The 21,150-nt window shown below is 41.6% G+C and overlaps 1 protein-coding gene across 1 annotated transcript; it reads left to right on the top strand.

Moving 5' to 3' along the window:
* The first annotated feature begins 269 nt into the window (after positions 1–269).
* On the top strand, positions 270–17,461 carry si:ch211-241j12.4 (guanine nucleotide exchange factor DBS). Its single transcript, XM_039782659.1, has 9 exons — positions 270–534; positions 836–910; positions 1,474–1,594; positions 1,708–1,810; positions 9,397–9,510; positions 9,595–9,711; positions 14,349–14,509; positions 15,720–15,866; positions 17,296–17,461. The coding sequence occupies exons 1-9, from the start codon at positions 516–518 to the stop codon at positions 17,459–17,461; spliced, it is 1,023 nt and encodes a 340-aa protein (XP_039638593.1). The 5' UTR covers positions 270–515.
* Positions 17,462–21,150: the final 3,689 nt, after the last annotated feature.

The following is a 21,150-nucleotide window of genomic DNA, read 5'->3' as shown; positions in this document are numbered from 1 at the left end:
TAGCCTATATGCTTTAAATCTTTGAGCATGTTGAGGAATACCATTTACAGAAAAAGGCCAAAGTTGGCTTGGCTAAACATTAAACTGAAGAAATAAATTATGAGCAACCAATAAAACAAAAAAAGTTACGCCTTTAGTGTTCGGTCAAAAATATTGGGGGGGGGGTGAGACTTGGTTTGGGGACCAGGGAGCTGTCCGTCCTCCTCTGTGTTTTCTCCGCCCTCTTTACGCTGGGTTTCCACAGGGCAGCGTAATAAATAAAGCCGAGCAGCGGCCAGTCGGCGGTGGGGTTATCGCAGAGACAGACGCCGCTCAATAGATGCAACATGGCGGAGAAAGGCAGCGAGCAGCCGCGGTCCACCCGGCGTTGTTTCCCAGCACCGCAGTAGAACTGTTCTGTGTCGGCCTGGACGGAATAAAGTAGTTGTCCGGTCCGGTCCCTCGGCTACGAGTTTACTTTGCCCACTTTTAGGAGGAAAAACTTGTGAAAATGAGCCGCGAGTGAGGAATTCAAGATGAGCCGACACGCAACAGGTAGGACTGTGACAAGTGCAAATGTCCACGCCACAGCCTCTTTGTCCACAGTGACTTAATGTGGCGGTAACGTGTGTATTTCGCTGATAAAGTCTTAATACATGTAGCCTACAGTTTCGTGGCGCATTCGTCTTTAGCCTATCACTTCACCAGGGTGCTGCATCATCAGCCAACTTTTTCTGAAGGCGGCGAGGAATTTGCTGGACCGGTTCCTCCAGTGGTCATATTGCAAAGGACTGTTTGGGAGTTCTTGTCTGGCGTGTTTTCAGTGAAAATAATCATTTTCCCACGAACCTTTCAGACGTACCGGAGTGTGCCCCCTCCCCGCCGCTGCCTGCTGATCATGTGCTCAACTCTGCAGCCGTGTTATTCCCTGGTAGCTATTAACCCACTCTCTACCTGTCTGTTATACTTGAGTAATGGACCTTTTTCACAGCAGACGTTTTGACTTTGTCATAGTAGGAAAAGCACAGCTGAAATTATGGCTCAATTCCATCAAGTGTCCCAGTAAGCTATTTCAGTGAGTCAGCATGCACAATCCCAGGACCTCTCCTAAGTGGAATGCAGCCATCAGTAATGGTTTTGAATACACCTGTGCTTTCCCACAATGACATGTCAACATGTCTGCCGTGAAATAAGGTCAGTGTCACTTTTTGGATGTTTTCAGCACCCTGTGGGGAAAAGGGTTTGTTGTAACATGAGGTCAAGCTTGGCCATGAATGGGGAAAGTGCTGATTAATTGTATTGAAGTGAGTGATGCTGATACAGTAATTTTCTTGCATATTGAGATATTGACAATAATCACAACAGTTTTCATTTATATTGGCAATATTGACTTGATTTATTGAGTTAAGTGCCAGATTTTTTTTTTGTCAAACCTGTCTTCTTTTGCCAGAATCTCTCCACATTTGAGATCATTTGTGTTCTCGGTCCGTGCAGGTGCCTTTGATCGACATGGCTGCCCTTTGATCGTGTTCCCAGCGGATGAACAAGCCAAACTCTCAGAACTCAGCAAAGCAGAAGTGGTGGACTTCATAAATTACTTTCTGTGTCTGCACAAGTACGTGGAGTCAGACCCGCTTTTTTGTGTTTATGACACGCTTTTTTTTTTTTGTGTGTTTATGTGAGAAGGGAGCACAAGATGTACTGACGGTTGGATTGTTGTCTCAACAGTAAGAAGCAGGAGAAGGAGGGTTTGGTGTCGGTGGTGGCTGATCTGAGGCACGCCTCGCTCCCTACCACCAGGTTCATCGCTGAGACTCTGCTTCAGCTTGAGGTATTGTCATGGCAGAGTGCGCTGTGTGATGTTTCTGAAACTAGATATCCACCACATGTAGACTGTGGCTTCTAGATTTCCACAGTAATGGCTCAAAAAAAGGGATGGTCCTTTTGTAATGATTATAGTTAAAAGATGGGGGAGGAATATTTGGGATAGCTGCAGAGCCTGTCAGAACACACTAGACAGGAAGCTTGAAATGTTTAGTGAGTGTATCTTCAATACAACACAGCAATGCAGTAGCCTTAAAGGGGCGCTATGCAGTTTTGGCAGTTTCTTTGCTGTTTTCTTGCTTTTTGCTCCATCGCTACCAGCCGGTTCCTTGATGGGGGTGTGTGTGGGGGGTATGTGTGCAGTGCCTAAAGCAATTCGTTACATCGCGAGACCTGATCTCACACGATACTTCCTGACGGCGGCCAAAAGTTGCAAGGGTGGTTTTACCGCTTGCAGGCGCTAGGGGGAAGCGAGACCACCATTCAACCCGAAAAAAGTCATAACTATTCCAATGACTCCAAAGCTGTTCAGTTAAGGTAAATTAAGCCCTTTTTAATTATGACTTGTGTCAAAGGTAGATGTGTGGTTGATAGAGATGCACCGGTGACCGGAATTGGCAATTTTTCACGTGCTCGGCCATGACTGCCGACCGGAAGGTCAGTCTGACATATGCCGATTTCATGCCAGTCAACGCTACAATTAACTGACAACATAAGTTATACGAGTTACAGTTCTCAAGGACTCACGCACACAGCAGTCTTATTTTTATTTATTTATTTATTTTTTCCTTTCTTTTGCGCAACTTTTCCGCTGCGTACCCGCTTGCGGTGTGAAGCGCGAATTAACCTGCAACATGTCAGCTGTTTGGAAATTCTTCAGCGTGTGAGCAGAAGATAACAAGTTTGCAATATGCAACACCTGCAAGGAAAAAGTAGGGCGTGGAGGGACAACACCAAAAACCAAAATAACATTTCTTTAGTTGGATATTGGATGTGAAAAGAAGGAAATGGTTCTAACATTGCACTTTATATGTGTGTGGATTTGCCACACCAGTAGTCATTTATATAGTTCTATTTTATAGTGATCCAGTATGTGTTCAAAAAATGTTCTGTTCTGTGCAAAATGTTGTATTAAAGAAAAGCTAAATAAATATTTGCGGGGGCTGTAAAGTGGTTCGAAAAAATGAAATCTGAATCTGCTAAAATCGGTATCGGCTGGCCTGACTCAAAGAAAATCGGAATAGGCCTAGAAAGTTGTAATCGGTGCATCTCTAGTTGATAGGACATTCACACACACATTAAAAAAAGTTGTCGAAACATGCTAGGTAATCAAAAGAAAAAGGCTGTTTATGGATTGCAGAATTCTACAGCGGGCGAGTGCTTGCTCCCATCATATATTAGCCCGCATAGCGCATGCATGTGCCATCACCGGAGAAGTCTGCATAACCGATGTTGCTAAACCAATGCATTAGCCAAACCAATAAATAAGCCAAGGTTGTTCTCTCTACCTGGTTTGCTTTCAGGTTGTGCGGCCCAATGCACAACCTCTCTCCTTGGCCTTGCCTGCTCATTCCCGCTCAACCCATCGACTTCACATTGATATTATGTCACACACTGAGGGGAAAAATGCTTTTTGTGCTACAGGGGATACTTTTTTTGTGGCAGCACCACAGTTGGCAGCAAGACTGACTAGCTGTGCCGTATCGAACTCTTCTAATACACACACAGTACATCCAATTGTCCGATCCGCTGCCTCTTTTGGCGTTTTTCCATTACATGGTATCTGCTCGACTTGCCTCGACTCAACTCGACGCACTGTGCGTCCGCTTTCCATTGCAGATTTTAGTACCGCCTCAGCGTGGCTGGTCGTCATAGCGACTGCCGTGGAACGTGGCTTGGTAGCGTTGCATTTCCCCCGACTCATTTCCTGGTTCTCCTTCTCCATAAACAACATGAAATCAAGGAGAGAGAAAAACTTTGTTTCAAAAGAAGCTGGAGGCAGCAAAAAAACCACAGCTGGCTTAACTATTTAAAAATGCTGGGCTGGTTCAGGACACCCCCGTCTGTCGCTAGCAATGATGACTCAGCGATCAGTGATGATTCTTTCAGACCAATCTGTAGTCTGCAGGTTTTCACGTCACCTTTTTAGTATCTCCTCAACTCGCTTGGAACCTCGACTGAGGTGGTACTAAAAAAAAAGTACCTGTTAGCAGGTACCAGGGACTTTTTTTCGTAATGGAAAACCAAGAAAGGAGATTAGAGTCGAGAAGGTACCATATAATGGAAAAGCGCTATTAGTCCTCAATGCACCAATCTCATGCTACGTGGCTACCTTCATGCTATCTGTCACAAACTACAAGTACACTTTAAAGTTGGTTAAAATATATGCTCAGTGGATATACCACAGCAACACTCTGTATCAATACAAAAACCCTCATGCAACAGCATAATCTGTGTCTTGTGTTTTTTCCATGAGTGGTCCCTGTTTTCTTGTGCACACACCGTAGACTGAATAAAGTATGGAACATGGATACAAATATGTAGATACTGTCTTCAGCTTGTGAGATGAGGCTGTGCTGTCGCCATTTTGGGACAGACATCTGACCCGCTTGACCATAAAGACACATAGAAAATAACTGACTTTTGTGTGACTTTTGGATGTTCATGCAAAATAAATGCCAAACTAAGTAACAGACTAACATTTCACAGACGAAAAAGGTGTTTTACGATATTTTAATGTTACGAAAGTGTTTTAATATCCCAATCGGTAACGTTAATCCTTTCACGCTAACATAAAGTTAAAAGGTAACTGCATTTTGCCTATGTTTTTGTGTCTCAAGTGACTGATGGGAACATTGGTCCAGTATTAAAGGAACACACCGACTTATTCACCATATCCCCCAGAGTTAGATAAGTCCATACTTACTCTTCTCATCTCCGTGCGTGTCGTAACTCTGTCGGACGCCCCCACCGCTAGCTTAGCACAGATCCTGAAGGTAACTGGCTCCATCTAGCCTACTGCTCCCAATAAGTGACAGAATAATGCCAACATGTTCCTATTTACATGTTGTGATTTGTATAGTCACAGCGTGTACATATAACAAGGTCACATGAGACTCTGCAGTCTTCTAAGCGTATACATACTGGGAACTATATTCTCAGAGCTAAGCTAGGCTAGCAGTGGGTGCGTCAGAGTTACGACACGCACGGAGACTAGAAAGGTATGTATGGACTTGTCTAACTCTGGGGTGAATAAGCTAAAGTCTCAATAAGTCGGCGTGTTCCTTTAAAGGGATATGCCACCGTTTGTTGAAATGGGGCTTATCGCGGTCTCCCCTAGCTGTAGATAGGTGGGCCAACGCATTTTTCGTGTATGCATTGTTTTAGTCCGGTGCAACACCGGCAGCGCCGCCACGAGTTAGCTTAGCGTAGTGAATGGAATCCTATGTTGCCGGTTAGCATGTTGTGAGTAAAAGTGATCCAACAAAAGGCAAAACAACCTTACTTGCACTGAAACAAAAAATGCGTTTAGCTCACCTATCTACAGCCAGGGGAGACCGTGATAAGAACTATTTCAACAAACGGTGGCGTATTCCTTTTAAGCGAGGTCGCTGCAGTCGGCAGCAGCGGAACAAGCTACAATGTAAGTTAATAGGGCAGTTGTTAAGCTTGTATTTACGGGTTAGGGTTGCAGAGGATAGTAAGTGGGCTTCTGTCACCCATGTAGGGCTGGGCACTGAACGTCGATACATTTATGGCCCCGAAAAAAACACTCCGATCCTAATGAGTATCGAAAAATGATATATCTAAGAAAACTAAGATGTCGGCTCTGCAGTTTTGTTGAAGTCACAGTGACACAGCGATGCCGATAAAGTGGTTTCAAGTGTAGTGAAGTTTTACAAAACTTCATACAGACAGCGTTTGCTACGATATGATATTAATGGCGAGCCGAAAGCTGTTGCGGTGCTGTTGTTTTACACTTCCTGTGAGACAAGCAGGCACAACAGTGGTTTCTGTGCCCTGATGACTGACTGACAGGCTGAGGTTGCAAGGCAACTTTACTTCTACAGCACCTTTTCAAGTTTGTGTCATTATGCAGTTTGAACTAAAGTCTTTGTTGTTTACATTCCTTTGCATTTTAGTTAGTTCAATATTGGCCTGTACAAAATGTCATTTATTTATGTTCATGATGTGGCAAAAACATTTCTTTTTGTTAACTTTTAAAGTTGGGATTGATACCAATCCTGAGTATCTGATTGGCGCACCCCTATCCAAAAGCACAACCAGTTTTATTAATGTTACTCTGAGTGAGAAGTGTTACCAGAATTTTTTTATTTTGATAACTGTTTTGATTCACAATTAAGGTGGAAAATAGGTGTGTTTTAAAGCGCCCATATTATACTCATTTTCAGGTTCATAATTATATTTTAAGGTTGTACCAGAATAGGTTTACATAGTTTAATTTTCAAAAAACACCATATTTTTGTTGTACTGCACAGCTCTCTCTCACTGCTGTAGATCCTCTTTTCACCTGGTTTCTGTTTTAGCTACAGAGTGAGACCTCTTTTCTTCTTCTTCTGTACTATCTTTGATTGCACTCGCACATGCTCAGTAGCTCAGATGTAGATCATGTCAGCTAGCTAGCTCCATAGAAGTAAAAGAGAGGCTGTTTCTCCAACTTCAGTCAGTTACAAGGCGGATTAGCTGGGAGACTTCTAAATGAGGGAGCACATGTAAGTAGTTCTTTTGTAGATTATGGTGAACTTGTGTGTGTTGTAGCAGTGCTTTGCTATTGAGAACGAGGTACCATGCTAGTGTTAGCATTAGCGTTAGCCATGCTAATGCTATGCGAAGCTAACGGGTGGTAGCCAGCTCATTTTCGGATTGTGACGTCACAGTCCGAGACGATTTTGAACAGCTCACCAGGAGACTGAAGGCAGGACACATTCAGAAACCGTATCTCACTCAAAACAGCATGGATGGATTTTTTTCAAAGTTTGTATGTGTGTGGAAGCACCAGAGACACAAAAGTACACCCCAAATACCAGAAAGTGTTTTTTTCATAATATGGGCACTATAATGTATTTTTGTTGAAATGGATTTTAAAACATATGGTATCAAAGTATTGTTAAGGAACCGGCATCGAAACGGAGGTATCAAAATTGGCACCGGATCAAAAGATTTTGAACGATGCCCAGCCCTACACCCATTAGGATTGCACATCCTTGCCTTTTTCATATCTTCCCTTGAAGCTGCACTGGGAACTGTAACCTTGCATGCTGACGACGGCCCCAAAAAGCAGTAACCTTTTCACTTCAGTGTCCAGAAATGCAGAACACAAAGCTCATTTAGTTTACCAACCAGGGTGGCTCACTCACTGTTGGATTTAGCTCAACTTTTGATTCGTCATTTCCTGTGGGCAGAGAAGTCCAACTCCAACAGAATGAATGTCCCATCCTGCAGGGAGCATTCCTCTCGGCTATAGAAAAGATAAGACCAAAGTTTTTATATAATCTTGCATATTGTTAGTATTGTACTAGTTCGGTTCAGGAGTATGCACACACCCCTTTTGTTAAACATCAGCTTGGTGTTTCTGCTGTTGGTTCTCTCTGAATTATGCATGAACAAGACTTGGAGTGGGTCCTCTGCACAGTAACATGCTCAACTTGTGATCGCCCTCTTGACTAGCCAAGCTCTTTTTTTTGCAGCATTAAGTTAATGCATTATTTGTTTTATTGATTCAAAGAGCTGTTGTCTGAGCAGATCCTCAAAGCACAATACCAAGTGTATCAGATCTGTAGTGGTCATAGTGGAAATCGTGTGTGGGGAGGACGGGTGTCACATGCATGGCTGGGTCACATGCTTGGCTGTTAGAAAAGCCACCGTGAAATTACATTAAATTGAGCATAATTATGTAGGGATGCTGCGTTTTCGCACCCCGATCAACTGTTTATAGCTTCCCTGTGGTCTTAGCTGCTGGCCTGATGTCATCATGCGTACCAACCATGTTTAAACGTTTTTATTTTGTAATTAAAAACTGCTGGGATAGGAAGAAACTTGACCATAATTACTAAATTATGTGTGTGGTGGTCAATCCAAACCAGATTTTTTATTTTTTTTATTTTTTGCTTTCCAAGATTGATGGACTTATTTAAAAGATGCATGAATTGTTTAACAATGATAACAAGCTAACAGATATGCGGCCGTATATCTGGATCATACCTAGGCAACTGCCCTAAGGCCCCAGAAACCAAATGGCCTCAAAAGTTGCACTTCTACGGAATGTCAGTGGGTTTTGGTAAATTGATTAAATTTGGACACACCACCACTAAAGTTTAATGTCATCAAATACAGGTCCTGTGTTATTAGCCAGTCAGTGGGCTGTTTGGAGAGGGGCCCTGTGTCAAAATGTACTTGTAACCTTAATTTAAGTTCACGTTGTGCTGCACATTCCTGAATAAAAATACCACACACTGACTCACAGAAACCTTAGGAGTATCAGTGGGTATGTTTACAATGCACAGAGGGCAGTAGATGTTAAGGCGCTGACACACCAACCCGATTATTGGCCGTCGGACGGTCTGGCGAAGTCGGTGACTGGAGTCTGTTCGGTGTGTTCCGTGCCGTCAGTCGCGGGAGTCGATTTGACTTGTTGAATCGGCCAGTGGGCAGTCGGACTCAATGACCAATCTGATTGGAGCGCTAACCTGGAAATGACGAGCGGGATGAGCGTGACTAACACCTCTCAAAATCTGACAAATCGTTTAAACTGATCTGAAATGAAGACAACTGCATGGCCTATTTCTCGCTGAAAATGTTTTCAGAAACACGTTTGGGTGAAATATTTTCTTAAAATACAAGATCGTATTCTGAACGAGCCGCCATTATGGTCTGGCTTTGAAATTCGGGAGAAGCCAGACCCACGTGACGCGTTCGTCCAGACAGCTAGCTAGACTATCTGTCCAATCTGAGTTTTCTCTCGCACGACTAAAACAACTTTTGAACGTACACGTTCCACCAAAACAAGTTCCTTTCCGAGGCTGTTTTGGCAGCAGCACCGTGGCTCCGTCTGGCGCGTAGCACCGCCCAAGACAATTGTGATTGGTTTAAAGAAATGCCAATAAACAAGAGCACGGTTTTCTCCCATCCCAGAATGCTGTGTGGACTAGCCAGACCCTCTTCCGCAGCGCTGTGGAGGAGGGTCTGGCAGAGCGAGACTAAAGGCTCTGACACACCAACCCGACGGCAGACCGTCGGCAGAAAAGCGGTCGGACTGACTGCCTCCCCGAGTTGGTCAAAAAACAGTCCCTCAGAACACACCGGAGCGACGCTGACATGACAACAGGCGCCGCTAATCTGCATTGTCGCCCAAAAAATTAAAACTGGCAGCATGCAAGGTTACAGTCCTCATAAATCCACCGAAGTTAAAAATACAACCCAAAGAAAGCGTAAGGTTATGGACATCCTGCCTAAAAGAGTGACATCAGGCATTTTTATTTTTTTTTTATTTTAAAATTGTTACAAAAGAATGATGAATGTTTTTCTAAACATCAAACTGTGCTAATTTTTTTTTCTCCTTTTCTTCTTTTCTAGCTGCACAAGCGGACAGTCCACAGTGTGTACCTAGTTCAGCCCAAAAAGAAGGAGGTTGCCAAGCTGTTGCTCAAACTCCTGGCTCCGGCAAGGTCTCACACTGCCTCTTTCAAGGTGAATAATGCAACACCTACTGTACCCCTGGGTTTGTTTTTAGGTTTGACTTCATTAGGTAACGCTGATCTCATCGTTTTGCAGAAAGTCCTTCTAAAAGAAACCTCGGAGCTCTCCAACTACATTGACCGAAGCCAGCTAACGGCAGCTTTGGGAGGCTACCTTATTTACTGTCACAAGAGTTGGGTGGCCTTCATCAAGGTAATCTTTGTTTAATGGTGTCAAACTAAAGGCCACCTTCTTACAAATTCCATTGTAAAGTTGGGACGTTGTGTGAAACGTAAAAAAAATAACCCAGTGATTGCAAATCAACCTATATTCAATTGAATTTTGTTGTTGTAAATATTCACTTATTTTGAATTTGATGCCTGCAACACATTCCAAAAAAGCTGGGACAGGGGCATGTTTATCACTGTGTTACATCAACTTTCCTTTTAACACTCCATACGCATTTGGGAACTGAGGACACTGATTGTTGAAGCTTTGTAGGTGGAATTCTTTCCCATTTTTGCCTTATGTACGACTTCAGTTGCTCAATAGTCCGTGGTCTCCGTTGTATTTTGCGCAACACACTGTTGTAACGTGTGCAGAATGTGGCTTGGCATTGTCTTGCTGAAAAAAGCAAGGACGGGCCAGAACATTTAATGAGTTCCCCCAGCTTGCCTATGGTCCCCCAGTGGCTAGAAATTGTGATAGGTGTAAACCGAGCCCTGGGTATCCTGCTCTGTCTTTGAGAAAATGAAAGCTCAGATGGGCTGATCTGGAATCTTCTCCTTATGAGGTCATAAGGAGCAAGGTTACCTCCCCTTTCTCTAATTTGCCTGCCCAGAGAATTTGGCCCACCCATGAGAGAGAGAGAGACATCATGGCATTGAAACGAGCAAAGTGGCAGTTGGTCAAGGCCACACCCCCACCCTCCACCTTGCCTCCACCTCTCTCCTCCTCAATAGCTACAGACACAGAAATGGCACATCCTAAGGAAAGCTCATTGTGGGACTGGCTCTAGTGGCTGTAATTCTGCACCAAGGCTGAATTTTGGGAAAGAGACTTCAGATACAGTATTAGGGGACCACTAAGGCCTATATAAAAGAGACTTCAGATACAGTATTAGGGGACCACTAAGGTCTATATAAAAGAGACTTCAGATACAGTATTAGGGGACCACTAAGGTCTATATAAAAGAGACTTCAGATACAGTATTAGGGGACCACTAAGGTCTATATAAAAGAGACTTCAGATACAGTATTAGGGGACCACTAAGGCCTATATAAAAGAGACTTCAGATACAGTATTAGGGGACCACTAAGGTCTATATAAAAGAGACTTCAGATACAGTATTAGGGGACCACTAAGGCCTATATAAAAGAGACTTCAGATACAGTATTAGGGGACCACTTAAGGGGCCTATAAAAGAGACTTCAGATACAGTATTAGGGGACCACTAAGGTCTATATAAAAGAGACTTCAGATACAGTATTAGGGGACCACTAAGGTCTATATAAAAGAGACTTCAGATACAGTATTAGGGGACCACTAAGGTCTATATAAAAGAGACTTCAGATACAGTATTAGGGGACCACTAAGGTCTATATAAAAGCATCCAAAGAGCACCATGTCATGGGACCTTTTTAAACTGTTGGACTAGTGGCTAGGGCGGTTGTTCACAAAGTGGTGAAACTCATCCCTCCTTATTTTTTTTTTTTATTTATTTATTTTTTTTTTAATACCCAATCATGGCACTAACCGGTTTCCAATTAACCTGTTCACCTGTGGAATGTGTTTGTGGAAGGTGTTTTTTATTTATTTTTATTTTTTTTAGCATTCCTCCACTTTTCCCGTCTTTTGTTGCCCCTGTCCCAGCTTTTTATGGAACGTGTTGCAGGCATCAAATTCAAAATGAGTGAATATTTGCCAAAAACCTGTTTTTTATCAGTTTTAACATAAAATATGTGCTGTAGTGTATTCAATTGAAGATGGGTTGAAAAGGATTTGCAAATCATTGTATTCTGTTTAGTTAAGGTCCCAACTTCATTAGAATTGGGGTTTGTACCTTTCTAACACTACCGTTTTTACCATTTACTTTAGCTTTGTCTTTACAAGAGTCGCCAAAAGGACGCTAATACCGGTGCATTAGCCCTGCACTACCTTTGGCCATACTTGGACAGCCTTATCTCCCCGCTGTAAAAACACACTGGGGGCTGCTGGACTTTCGGTATTTAACCGTATTAACAGGTCGCCCAAATTAACATTAATGCTGTCAACAAATTTGGGATCATAGTTGTGTTCTTCACAATAAAAGACTATAAAATAGTGCTTAAACAATTCCAAATTATTCAGTAAAAGCTCCTTAATTTCCACTTTATATGTAAAGTTATACCGCAACCTGAGCATCGCCCAAGCGTTCATACGGCTTTCTCTCATCAAAGTCTTTTTCGTATACTAATGAGACATGTAAATGTCCATGTGCATATATGAAAATTCACACACAGATTCTCCGATGTGTATAGATTACTTCTATTTGTAGTTCAAAGGCCATTGCGCACGAAAAGCACGGTGAAAAGAATGGAAACTGTCAGACCAGATGTGTCCGGATATGGCCAATAACTGCGAACGGTGTCCGGACATGGACACAGTTACGTTAGTAGCTGATGTTAAAAAAAAGAAAAAAAAAAAGAAGCAAAGTGAAAGATCGGAATAGAAAAATGAGTTGAGTTACTGTTGAGTAAATAAAGATCCAATCGGTGGCATTGCATTAGTATTCTCTACTCACTTGGCAAAAACGCCTATAATTGATAAATATTGGCACACAGATGATGATGATCATTAAATGTATGCAATAAAATGGCATCCCTCCATTAGCCATTGTAACAGTTCTGTTTGTGAAACCCTTAGCTTCATAAGATTTGCCTTGAATCACTCAGATGCTTGTCTTATGATCAGTCCGAGGGCTTAACACAAAGTAACATTGTCCTGCTGTCCTCAGCAGCGGTTAGTTTGTACACCCACAAATACATGCTCTGGTGTTGTGCTTACGCCTGAATGACGTCCAACACCACTAAATGCAGCCAAAATATTTATTCCAACGGTTTGTATTCTAAACATTGCTTCTTTGTGATGGAGAGCATGCTCAGCGCGCTGAGCCAGGAGAGGTTTTCATGTGTGAATCCATTCATGAGATCCGTCCAAGCGGCCTGCGTCCATTGTTTGTTACCTTGGTGAAGCTTGTGCAAATGCCTCGCGTAATCAGCTGACCTTATTAGCAAGTGAAAGGAGCCCCTCTTCCCGTTACATTATACATTCAGTCATGTTCATCTGGGGCATTTGGCCACGGTGACAGACTGACAGTATTCATTAACCATGGCAGCTCTCTGCCTATAGCCGACCTATTCAGGATGCAACTACATAATCTCTGCCAGACCTACATTTAGGTTGTGGGTGTTGAGCGATTGCAGCAACTACTATGGAAAATAAATCAGAGCTGCCTTACAATACGTCTCTCAGCAGCTTGATTTATTATAAAAATTACACTGAAAGTGGCTATATGTATCTTTCAGTTTGTGTTGATTCTAGCGGCCGCTTTGGACAAAAGTGTTAGCATTTTTACCACACCTGCTGTCGTAAAAGGTCTCTTCTTTACGGTGCTTTATTTCCCACTGTATTCCCTTTGTAAGCGTTACAGGGCGGTCATATAGTTGCGATGAATATTTTGCTCAGACAGAAAATCATTTATTTACAATAAGAGAATAAGTTACAGATGCATTGTTGCATTTCAAGTGTTGCATAGGGTAACTTGGCCTACTTTGGATGTCTTGTGAGCTAAACCGGGTATCACTGTCACTGGGTCACGAGCCAAAGCATTAGGAGATTGTTGTCGTGCAACCTTTTCAGAAACCTGTTTCGGTAAGCTATTTTCGTAAAATACGAGATCGTATTGTCAACGAGCCGCCATGACACTCGGTTGAAATTCTCGAGCAGCCAGACCCACGTCGCGCGTTCGTCCAATCAGCTGCCGGTCAAGGGCATGGAGCATCAATCATGGATGTATGATGTCGCGATGCCACGCTTCAGTCGTGTCGCAAAAATGGATCGCCACTGTTGGATTAATATAGCACATTTCATGAAACCCATGAATAAATGGCAAAATGAATGTTTTGACAGCAGTCAGTGAGTTTACATGTGGTATAAAACCTGATTTATATTCGGATAAAGGCAATACCCCGATTTCTCAAACGCCGTGTAAACGCCAGCTAAAATCGGAGTTCTCATACCCTGGTCAACAGACCGATAGAACTCCTTTAGTAACCGGGGTGTTAGTGCATGTATGCACTTTAACCGGGATAAGGTTGGGTTCTGCGTCTGCGCGTGCTCCCTTGGCAAGTACTATCAAGAAGACCCATTTCGGGCGCCTGGTTGGCTCACCTGGTAGAGCACGTGCCCATGTATAGAGGTTTATTCCTCGATGCAGCGGCTGCGGGTTTGACTCTGACCTGCGGCCCTTTGCTGCGTGTCATTCCTCATCTCTCTCCCCTTTCGTGTCTTCAGCTGCTGTCCTATGCAAATAAAGGCCTACAATGCCCCATCGCCCCAAAAATGTGTAAGTAAAGACCCATTTCTGGCACAAAAAAAGTCGTCATGATCTCCCCGATTTCCAAGTTGTTGTGATTTTTAGACAAGTCTACCGGAAGAAAAAGACTAATTCCGATCAGTTTCACGAAGAGCGCCACCTGCTGTACCGGAGCTAATCCCTCCCGTCATTCTTCCCATTCTTCCCCACTCATGTGTGCATGAACCCTCTTGGCATTTGAGACTGACTCTGGCACTGTGCTGCTCCTTGCCAGGAGATCGATGACTTTGTCCAGGAGTTCCTGTCTGTGGTCCAGCGGCTGCCCTCGTGTATCTCCAGCCTCAAGTCTCTGTCCCGGCTGCCGGTGCCCTCCACCTTCAGCGAGCTCCAACACTTCTGCTCCACCAACGAGGCCAAGTTCCAGAAGCTCAGGAGGTGAGGCTCTACTCCTCACATAGGCCTACGTTGGTTCAGTGGATAGTCTTTATTTTATTTATTTTTTTCCAGGGTTTATTTTGACTTTTACAGTTACAAAATCCACGTGAGAAATGAATCTGTAATTATAATATGTATGTAATAGTATACATATATGCTATTTAGATTTACAATACAAAAGTCTAATAATAAAAAACAAAGAGACAATTCTAAACCACACCCACATCTTCCCCTCCCACCCACCCAGCTTAGGCTGTGCTAATCAATAAAGGAAGTAATGCTAAACTATAACTATACAGGGGACAAAAAAATAAACCAAACGGATCAAAACAAAACTGCAGCAACAACAACCCCCCCAAACAAAGGATAAGGTCCATGATCAATCTCACCAGGCTATAGGCTACATCGCGGCAGTTACTGGATTATGAAGCCTCCTGGAGGCTGCAGGTCGAGGGTGTCAATGTAAGAAAGAAAAGGCTGCCAGATTTGATCAAATTTTGACCCGGCACCTCTCTTCAAGTGTCTAATCTTTTCAAGTTTTAAGAACAATTACGCATCTCTTATCCATAAGGAATGTGAGGGAGGACTCTTAGCTTTCCAGTGAACCAAGATTAACCTCCTAGCTATGAGAAGAAGAAATGCAACAAAGTCTGATTTAGACCTGGATAGTTTGACAGCATCAGCGATGACTCCAAACAAGGCCGCAACACTGCACGGCTCCAATTGTCTCACAGTGGATAGTCTTGACTGCATTTATTTATTTGAGAATCTAAAAAATAAAGTGAAATTAAGCTTATGCTGTCCGCCTCCTTTTTAGGGATTTATAATTGTAGCAAAATGATTGATTTATCTTCTAGGATACTGTCATTATTCACATGACATCTTTTGTAAAGGTAAACTAAAACTGCAAAATGCAAATTTTCAGTGACTGGCAAAAATGTATGATTGTTATCAGTTTGTAGCAACAATGTTCTTGGGTTTAACCGTTTGAATGAGAACATATTGGGAACTTCAATGTAGCAGCCAACTGCAGATGACACTAAATTGCAGGATGTTAAATCTAAGCGTAGCCAGTTTTCCACCCTATTCACTGGTACACCACCAGTAAACTGTATATAACCAAGAAGCCAAAACAGAATTTCTTTAAGATAATATTTTCTTTTACCCGCTGCACCATCTTTATACTAACCTGTATTGTTCTGCCATGCAGAGAGCTGGGGCTGGATGAACTGTTGAGGCACTGCGAGAGTGTGGTGGAGAAGCTGCGTTACCCTGAGAAGGAGCCGTGCTACCAGGCGATGGCTGGCACTGCCCTCTTCACCCACACCGCCTTCGACATGCTCCAGAACCACAGCAGGTACAGCCGGCTCCCAGAGTACTCTCAAATGGGTCCTAATCCTCTGTAATAAGACTTCCTGTGTGTGTGTGTGTGTGTGTGTGTGTGTGTGTGTGTGTGTGTGTGTGTGTGTGTGTGTGTGTGTGTGTGTGTGTGTGTGTGTGTGTGTGTGTGTGTGTGTGTGTGTGTGTGTGTGTGTGTGTGTGTGTGTGTGTGTGTGTGTGTGTGTGTGTGTGTGTGTGTGTGTGTGTGTGTGTGTGTGTGTGTGTGTGTGTGTGTGTGATTTAGGAAGCAGAAGAATTTTTAGATTTAGAAAATAAATGACCCATTGATCAATTATCGAAATAGTTGGAAATTAACTTAATTGATAATCTTTGCATTTTTGCAGCTCTAAAGCATACCTTTATTCATTTAAAGATGAAACTCTGGACTTCTTTAGTTTTTATAAAGACCTTTTCAGGGTCCATTCATTTTGGTTCATTTTCCATTCAAACTCCCGCACACTGTCCGACTTGTAAAAATTAATTTAACGGCAATGTTTCGGCACTAGACCTTCATCAGGCAAATGGTATGAAACGCGAAGACGCCAACTTTTAGTAGGAAGTGGCAGTAAGTTGCCACCAATCACATTCTCCACATGAATTTAGGCATAAATATATAACATTGTTTACTATACATGAAGCACAAAAGAAGTACAACACTTTATATAGTAACAATAATTAAAGATCCCAAGCAAATTGATGCATTAGATAGATATGGATTTCTATATAATGAATGCTAAAATCCCAAAAGGCTAACGTGCATTCATAAATAGACATGTTCACAAATATTGCGGTTTACATTCGCATCAGTAGATAAATAGAAACACTTAATAAATGCCATCAAAAGAAGCAATGGGCAAACAGTTCATCAATTGATATGTTAAATAACAATAGTCAAATGTATCTCTGCCCTATCAAGACTGCAGACATTTGATTAATTAGCTCCCTATCCATAGAGCCTTCAGGTCCCTGGTGGTAAATGCAAGAATGTCAAGAAAGCCCAGAGTTGGCAGGTTACATTTGTGGATGAACCTAGAGTAACATATAGGAAAGTCAACACCAGAAAATATTAATCCGAACCATCCACAATATTAGTACAGAAAGTCATCAGGGCTGTAAAAAAAAAAAATACATGCAGCATTAATGCGTACATATATAAACTGAACCCAATTAACAGGACACAATGGTAAATAAACTTGATTTATATACAGTAAGTGCATCTATGCACAAATTATTGGACTTTTTCTACATTTCCTATGACTAACTCGTTCTCCTATGCACCTGTCTCATAAAATAGATGTGCGCTGTTCCAAGGTGTTTTCAGCAACCATGAACTGGCATAGAGTATGTTGTGATAAATATGAATTGATGCCAGATACATCTTAAAGAGATTTTTTCGTATTTTACAGGATAACTGCAGCAGTGGAAAAAGTGGAACTGCTGTGGCAGCAGGCCTTTTCCCCGCCCCTCTCCCCCTCCCGTTTTTTTCTCTTCCCGCGGCCCCCTTCCCCTTTGGGTGTGGACAACGGTTTGGGTCGGAGGCTGCTTTCACGCCTAACCGGTTTGTCACCGTAAACCAGCTGTGCTGCATTTGCCCCTTATGGTATCGTTCATTTGGACTGATGTGAAAGCTGTCAATCAAACTCTACTGCCAAGTAAACTAGGACGAGGCCACTATATATATATATATATATATATATATATATATATATATATATATATATATATTATTTATATATATATATATATATATATATATATATATATATATATATATATATATATATATATATACATACATACATACATACATACATACATACATACATATATACATATATACATATATACATATATACATATATACATATACATATATACATATATACATACATACATATATACATACATACATATATACATATATACATATATACATACATACATATATACATACATACATATATACATACATACACAGTGCCTTGCGAAAGTATTCGGCCCCCTTGAACTTTTCAACCTTTTGCCACATTTCAGGCCTCAAACATAAAGATATAAAACTGTAATTTTTTGTGAAGAATCAACAACAAGTGGGACACAATCATGAAGTGGAACGAAATTTATTGGATATTTCAAACCTTTTAAACAAATAAAAACTGAAGATATTTGCGCGCAAAATTATTCAGCCCCTTAAGTTAATACTTTGTAGCGCCACCTTTTGCGCCGGTTACAGCTGTAAGTCGCTTGGGGTATGTCTATCAGTTTTGCACATCGAGAGACTGACATTTTTGCACATTCCTCCTTGCAAAACAGCTCGAGCTCAGTGAGGTTGGATGGAGAGCGTTTGTGAACATCAGTTTTCAGTTCTTTCCACAGATTCTCGATTGGATTCAGGTCTGGACTTTGACTTGGCCATTCTAACACCTGGATATGTTTATTTGTGAACCATTCCATTGTAGATTTTGCTTTATGTTTTGGATCATTGTCTTGTTGGAAGACAAATCTCCATCCCAGTCTCAGGTCTTTTGCAGACTCCATCAGGTTTTCTTCCAGAATGGTCCTGTATTTGGCTCCATCCATCTTCCCATCAATTTGAACCATCTTCCCTGTCCCTGCTGAAGAAAAGCAGGCCCAAACCATGATGCTGCCACCACCATGTTTGACAGTGGGGATGGTGTGTTCAGGGTGATGAGCTGTGTTGCTTTTACGCCAAACATAACGTTTTGCATTGTTGCCAAAAGTTCGATTTTGGTTTCATCTGACCACAGCACCTTCTTCCACATGTTTGGTGTGTCTCCCAGGTGGCTTTTGGCAAACTTTAAACGGCCACTTTTATGGATATCTTTAAGAAATGGCTTTCTTCTTGCCACTCTTCCATAAAGGCCAGATTTGTGCAGTATAACGACTGATTGTTGTCCTATGGACAGAGTCTCCCACCTCAGCTGTAGATCTCTGCAGTTCATCCAGAGTGATCATGGGCCTCTTGGCTGCATCTCTGATCAGTCTTCTCATTGTATGAGCTGAAAGTTTAGAGGGACGGCCGGGTCTTCGTAGATTTGTAGTGGTCTGATACTCCTTCCATTTCAATATTATCGCTTGCACAGTGCTCCTTGGGATGTTTTAAAGCTTGGGAAATCTTTTTGTATCCAAATCCGGCTTTAAACTTCTCCACAACAGTATCTCGGACCTGCCTGGTGTGTTCCTTGTTCTTCATGATGCTCTCTGCGCTTTACACGGACCTCTGACACTATCACAGAGCAGGTGCATTTATACGGAGACTTGATTACACACAGCTGGATACTATTTATCATCATTAGTCATTTAGGTCAACATTGGATCATTCAGAGATCCTCACTGAACTTCTGGAGAGAGTTTGCTGCACTGAAAGTAAAGGGGCTGAATAATTTTGCACGCCCACTTTTTCAGTTTTTTATTTGTTAAAAAAGTTTGAAATAGCCAATGAATTTCGTTCCACTTCATAATTGGGACCCACTTGTTGTTGATTCTTCACAAAAAATTACAGTTTTATATCTTTATGTTTGAGGCCTGAAATGTGGCAAAAGGTCGAAACGTTCAAGGGGGCCGAATACTTTCGCAAGGCACTGTGTATATATATATATATATATATATATATATATATATATATATATATATATATATATATATATATATATATATATATATATATATATATATATATATATATATATATATATATATATATATATATATATATATATATATATATATATATATATATATATAAAGGTTCATGGTCTGCTTCCAAGCCTTCTCTGTGTTTTGAAAGCAGCACTGAATAACCACAGGATTTTATGATATTAGATATTTTCATTTGTTTATAATTTGAATAAGCTTTAAAGAATCCAGATCCATCGATCGGTCTGTATCTTATGAAACCAGAAGACCTAAGGAATCCGTTGGTACCAACTGTGGTGCGCTGCCATGCTAGCTTGGCGGGAAGGGGGTTAAAAAAAAAACTCCAAACATGGGATACATTTTGGCGAGCGAAAAACTGGCATGGCCATTTTAAAAAGGGTTCCCCTTGACCTCTCACCTCCAAGATATCGGAATGAATTGTCACTTAATACTCACTGACTGTAGAGTCTGTCGAGCTGCACTTTGTGTTGACTGCTGCAGTGTGTTCAACTTAAAGGTTTAGTACGTAACTTTTTTGATATTAATAAACGTCCGTTACATTCAAATGAGTTGATACAAAACTAATTAAGACTATCCGCTCTCTGTATTTCTCAGTATGACTATGTTCAGAAGATTGTCGTCCGGTGACTTTCCCGCGCAGAAACTGGAGTGAAGATAATGACCTCTTCTGAAGAGTCCATGATATATATATATTTTTTTTAATCCTCCTGTCCTCCTTGGCTACTAGCAACTGCGTGTGCGCGGTCACGGAAGGCTTGTATCATCTGGACAGTTTTGTTATTACTTAGAATGCCTCATGGGGGCGGCAGCAACTACGCACTATAGCTTTAAATAAAAAGTAATTCGGGACATTTATCATTATTCTTAACATGAGGTTGCAGTCCTGACTAGTAATTCTCATAATTAGATATTTCTTTGTGAGCAGCTCTTTACTGAACACAATGTGTTTTTATTTATCTTCTCTGGTGTTATAACATGCAGAGCTGCTGTCGCTCACACAAATTAGATTCCCCCAACTTTGGCTACATGTTGTGCTGATGATGCAGGATCACCAAAACGTTGATGTTAAAAATGTTTGTTAAAAAGAAAAATAACGTAGGGCTACACGATGTGAGGAAAATATGTGATAACACTGAATATCGCGATAACAAAAACCGATGTAACCAGTTCTGCCTTTTCTGCTGCTTTTATTATACTCCTAAAATGCAACAAATTGCTTGTTGAAGTAAAAAAAAAACTGAGGAAATTATTTTCAACATTTTATTAAACAAATTGAACGTTTAAACAAAAGGCACCAATAAAGTAAGAATGGTTACATTTTAAAGTGCAATTTTGTGGTGATGCATACTTTCAACTAACTAAATCCGTGTGTCTTTCGCGTTGTTTTTAATGCAGAAGTTGAAATTGCGATGACGATAAAACAATTTATTGTGCAGCCCTAGTAAAAAGCCAGTATGGTATGAGCATGAACAGGAACACAACTAAAAGGTGACGGTGTATCATTTCTTTTCCTTGGTCTAGACCAAATAAATCGGACTACAGGTGGGAAAGTGCTCAGATTTGAGCTCCAGGCGCTTTCCAGTTGT

Source organism: Perca fluviatilis, chromosome 18 (genome assembly GCF_010015445.1).
Source record: "Perca fluviatilis chromosome 18, GENO_Pfluv_1.0, whole genome shotgun sequence".
Lineage (NCBI taxonomy): Eukaryota > Metazoa > Chordata > Actinopteri > Perciformes > Percidae > Perca > Perca fluviatilis.
Note: the sequence above shows the minus strand (reverse complement) of the source record. Positions and strands in the feature narration are given on the sequence as shown.